This window comes from Solea solea, chromosome 3 (assembly GCF_958295425.1).
Source record: "Solea solea chromosome 3, fSolSol10.1, whole genome shotgun sequence".
Classification (NCBI taxonomy): domain Eukaryota; kingdom Metazoa; phylum Chordata; class Actinopteri; order Pleuronectiformes; family Soleidae; genus Solea; species Solea solea.
Window position 1 is genome coordinate 22,210,467 of NC_081136.1, and position 4,666 is coordinate 22,215,132.

General features: G+C 40.6%; 1 protein-coding gene across 3 annotated transcripts; it reads right to left on the reverse strand.

Moving 5' to 3' along the window:
• Nucleotides 1-451: 451 nt before the first annotated feature.
• On the reverse strand, nucleotides 452-4,370 carry LOC131457043 (suppressor of Mek1-like). 3 transcript variants are annotated; one of them, XM_058625810.1, is made up of 2 exons: nucleotides 4,301-4,370; nucleotides 452-4,015 (listed from the first exon to the last, which is right to left on the reverse strand). In XM_058625810.1, exons 1-2 carry the CDS (start codon nucleotides 4,347-4,349, stop codon nucleotides 3,033-3,035), a joined length of 1,032 nt encoding a protein of 343 aa, XP_058481793.1. In that variant the 5' UTR covers nucleotides 4,350-4,370; the 3' UTR covers nucleotides 452-3,032. The 3 variants fall into 3 exon arrangements, with proteins under 3 accessions (XP_058481793.1, XP_058481794.1, XP_058481795.1); XM_058625811.1 differs by having other exon boundaries at nucleotides 4,202-4,340; XM_058625812.1 differs by having other exon boundaries at nucleotides 4,279-4,330.
• Between the last annotated feature and the right edge of the window lie 296 nt (nucleotides 4,371-4,666).

Here is a 4,666-nt window from a genome sequence, read left to right on the forward strand (position 1 = left end):
GCACACCGGGCTCCAGTAAGGAGGCTGACTCTTCCTCTGGCACCTACAAGTGGAGTAATAATAACATTACACTTACACTTAATAACAAACCCACTGTAAAGGATGCTGTCTCCTCACCAACAGTCAACGCTGGGTGCATTGATTTGAACTTGATCATTATTACCAGGGCCTTTGTTTTGGACAGTAAGAGGAATTGATACTTAATGATTTAAAGCTGCTGTCAGTCTTTTGGTTTACACGCCCTCTGCCCTCTGAGTCCTAGCTCCTGATTGGATTAAGTGATGTGCGATGCAGGAAAAGTTGTTTCCTAAGTTGTATGGTGCTTTTCCATTATACCTTTCTAACACTACTTGACTCAGGTAAAAAAAAAATCGATCTGATATGATACCAGCCAGTATCTTCAATGTCAATACAGATATCAAAACTTTTTACTGATCAAAAAGTTGGAGCCTGTGTGCGGGTTGTTTATAATGGAGAGGAGCAGTCAAGTGGATGATAAAGTGGTAGAAGATGGATGGATGGAATTCTTGTGTTTTGTGTTTTCACACAAAATTAATTGACACACCTACCACCTGTTCACAAAACACCTAACAAAGCTGTAACTGATGCAACTCTCCCTATGGCACCTCACGATAGTCAAAAACATTATAGTTATGAATACAGTTTGTTGCAAGAGAAGAATGTTTGTTTTTAAACCTGCACTCTTCTTTCCTTCAGTCTAAGGTTTTTCACACAACGTTAAATTTAAACTAACTCTAACCCTTAACCTTAAAACCCCAACCCTATGCCTGAATGCTGCTGGTAAAGTAATCATAGTAACACATTATCAAGCATTTGAATGTCTCAAAATAGTTTAGACTTAAATTTAAAAAAGATAGCCCATTACTTATCACCATTTCAATATTGTGTGTGAGCTATCTGGATACGCATTTCCGCTTTGAAATGACATCCTTTTTTTCTTCTTCTCTTTCTCATGCAGTGTTTATAGAGATTAGTTGTGTTGCCAAAGTAACAAACAATTCTTTTTACATTTTTGGCGGATAATGTGTCCACACAATGCTCCTTTTACTCTCTGCCAAAATGCCAACTTTAGAGTCATGTGACAAAACATCAGTTATACTAGAGGAAGATGACCTTTTATTCTGTCACGTTTCCAATCCAGTCTAGGATTGCCTACAGGAAGGCAGTTGAATGGTTGCTGAGAAATCAGGCACCTGTTTTCAGCAGAGGTGGAGTTTCCTGGTGCAGTCCAAATGAGGAGAGGAGGAACTGGCTGAGGCTGCAGCGCAATACTCCAATGGGAGGATTGGGAGCTGGACGAAATGGAAGAAGAGCACTGGAGTATTTCAAATTCCGGTTCACAAATATTGATATGTGGATGTTCTGCGAGGAGATGAAGGGTATCTGACATTCTTTGAATGCCAGATGGACCACATATTGTTTTGTTGTGTGTAATAAAAGTTGTGTCATTTACTTATTGTAGTTATTGCACCACGTTGACAAACGTAAGGTGTAGCTTTTTAAGATACATTAAACTGTTCCTGCCCTTCGCATATGCTGACATTGTTATATATTCAAACAGTTAAAATTTGTATTGGCTTATACGTCTTCCAAAGACTAAAGCATTTTATTTATGAAAGTTAAATAGAACCATAGCCACTTCTATCAAGGCACAAACCATCAAGTAGGTGGACAGTAAGTAAAATTGAGTGCAGGACGAGACACCAGCGTCTGATCTGTCTGCAGAAGTCGTCGTGGTTCCACGTGTTTAGAGTTGTTTTGTGTGTACAAAGACATTTCTTGAAACAATTTATGGAAAACTCTAGAATGAGAAATGAGAAAGGTCACACTGGGAAAGTTCTGATTCCATTTGGATGAGGCCTTGACCTTTGGTGGATGCACCTTTTAGTACCAACATTTTCAAAACCTCAACTGTCACCAGTTCACTTGCAGAACCTTCCAGAACAGCATTACTTTTGACTTTTTTCTCTTGCAAATTGTCCCAACTACTTTTGATTGTGTTGCAGGTGTCAGTTTCTTTCTCTTTCTCATTTGCAAAACACTAATGGGGTTTTCAATGGCAATCTTATCTGCCCTATAAGATGTTAAATAAGTGATTAAGGGAATAATTAAATTACAGACTTACTTTTAAGTGGTTTTTATTGGATATTTAAAAAGCAGGAAAGGGGTTTGTCAAACCACCTGCACATGACTAAGTCCTGAATGTCGAGATGATTACACATGAAAAACACTATTATTGTGGTACTTTTTTGTTTTGCTAGTGTCTCTTCTTCGAGGAATTTCCCACAGGCTGTACATGTAGATGTGCTGTGCTGCCCTCCACAAGAACAAAATCTTCCTGTCTGCAGTTTAAAGTTTTTCAAGTAAGCTGAACTATTTTCTGGGCCACACAGATGGTGTAGTGGTTAGCACTCTTGCCTTTACAGCAAGAAGATCTGGTTTCAAGCCCTGGCTGGAGCAAGGGCCTTTCTGCATGGAGTTTGCATGTTCTCCCCGTGTCTGTGCGGGTGTTGCTTCCTCCCAAAGTTCAAAAACATGCTATATGGGGATTAGGTAAATTGGACACTCTACATTGACCATAGGTGTGAATATGAGAGTGAGTGGTTGTTTGTCTCTATCTATGTGTGGCCCTGTGATGGACTGGCAAACTGTCCCGGGTGTGACCCTGCCTATTGCCCTATGTCAGCTGGGATTGGCACAGCACCCCCCGTGACCCTCCGGTGGGGGATACAGGGGTAGATGGATGAATTATTTTGGTGTTATGGTCTGACTACAGCAAATATGGGGAAGGACATGCTAACAATTTAAACACTGAGAGTAACTAAATGAAATGGTTCCATCTATCAGATTACAATTCTCTATCAGTTCAGTCAGAACAAACTAATGAGTAACATGATGATACCTTTACCTTCAATAAAGTTTGTGGTTCTTATGCTATGAAAAGCTTAGTTGAAACTGATTATCATGTTCAGGGCCCTCTTCAAATCCAAATCTTACTGCAGGAAAGAGCCTCAGTCACTGTCAGAATCATAATAAAAACTTGGTAGCTCTTGATGTCTGAATAAATTCCTGTCTAAAGTATCCCGGTTTGGTTCGATGTGTTTCCTCTTTCGAGACCTCTTTCGTGGTTTTGGCTCTGTAGGTTCCTCCTCCAACGGCTGTTTGACATCCTTACATGCAGCACCCTCATCTTTAGCCACATCTACATTTGTGTTGGCCACATCTATATTGGTGCTAGTGTCAAAGTTGTCACACAACTCATAACAGGATTTTTGGTTTATTCTCTTGTCATCTCTTTCATGCTTGCTTGGCTGGTCTCGTTCGGCATCCTCAGACTCGTAACCTGTATTTTTCACTGGACTTTTGACAGTTGTCTCATCATTATCTCCAGAGTTATAGCTGTCCACGTCTTTGTCATTGTCAGTGTCATCAAACTCAGCCCACAACCTCAACTCCTCGTCTTTTCTGGACATGATCCTGTATCCTTCAAGCAGGGTGTCAGCTTCTTCTACGTTAAGGTAAAAGTCAACCTGACCACTTAGATCAGCATCTTCTGCATTCTCATCACTGACATCACCACTGTCATCTTGAGCATTGTTGCAGAAGTCATCATTATTGACAGGGTCTTCATTGTTTTCTTCGGTAACACTGATGTTGTCACTGTTGTCATTATTGTTGTCTTCTATGTCGTCATCTTCACTGTCATCAATGATGACGACATCAGAGTCATTGCCAACAGGAGCTGCATAATCATTGGCAGCGCCGTGGTCAACAAGTTCCTCCTCATCAATGACTAGGATATCATCGCTGTCTTCTATGCCTTGGACTTCGTTATCGTTGGGTCCTTCGCCATGTTGTAAAAAGTACATAAGCTGCGTGTAGTTTTCTGCATCTACTCCCATTGTCCACTGGACATTCAGCCAATCTATCGCGTCGTTGCTAAGCTGGTTAGCTGTTGGCTGCTCTCCTCTAGGGTAAAGGTAAATCTCTGGACCTGCAAAGTAGAGAACGGGTTCCCATTATCTTTATCAGACTTCAACTGTAATATGTAAGTCTTAAATAGTTTTGGTAAGGCAGAAATGCAACAGAACAGAGATACCAAATGCCTTTAAACAAGCACAAGCTTTTGTGAAAACTGGACGTCAGAGGATCTGTGTAAAATGATGATCCTGGTACTTACGATTAGGACCTACATGCTCTCCATCTCCACGCCCATCCATTTTTACAGCAATTATGATATAAGTATGAAAAACTTACTCAATGTTGAGCGATCTATTACCTCTTAGTGCATCTTCATTACCTTGGGATTTGCTCCTTCCATCTAACATCCCAGCTCCAAAGCATTTTCCTCTAACATATCAAAGGAAAACGGGGCTCTTTGATGTTTTGACAACATCACCAACATGGCATGACATCACAAGCTGTAATGTCCTGTGACACATTCTATGGAATGTCCAGTAAAACTGCTTGTCTTTGCAAATAAATGGTTCTGATTGTTATTGTAAGAGTATAGGAACATTACTGAAGCACTAGTGCCACTCAAGTCTCACTCAAGTCTCAACTCATGTATGAATTCTCATGTAGCGTGAGAGTTGTTACAGGAAGACAAGACGGCAAATGTGTCTCCAGCACTGCTCTGTTGATC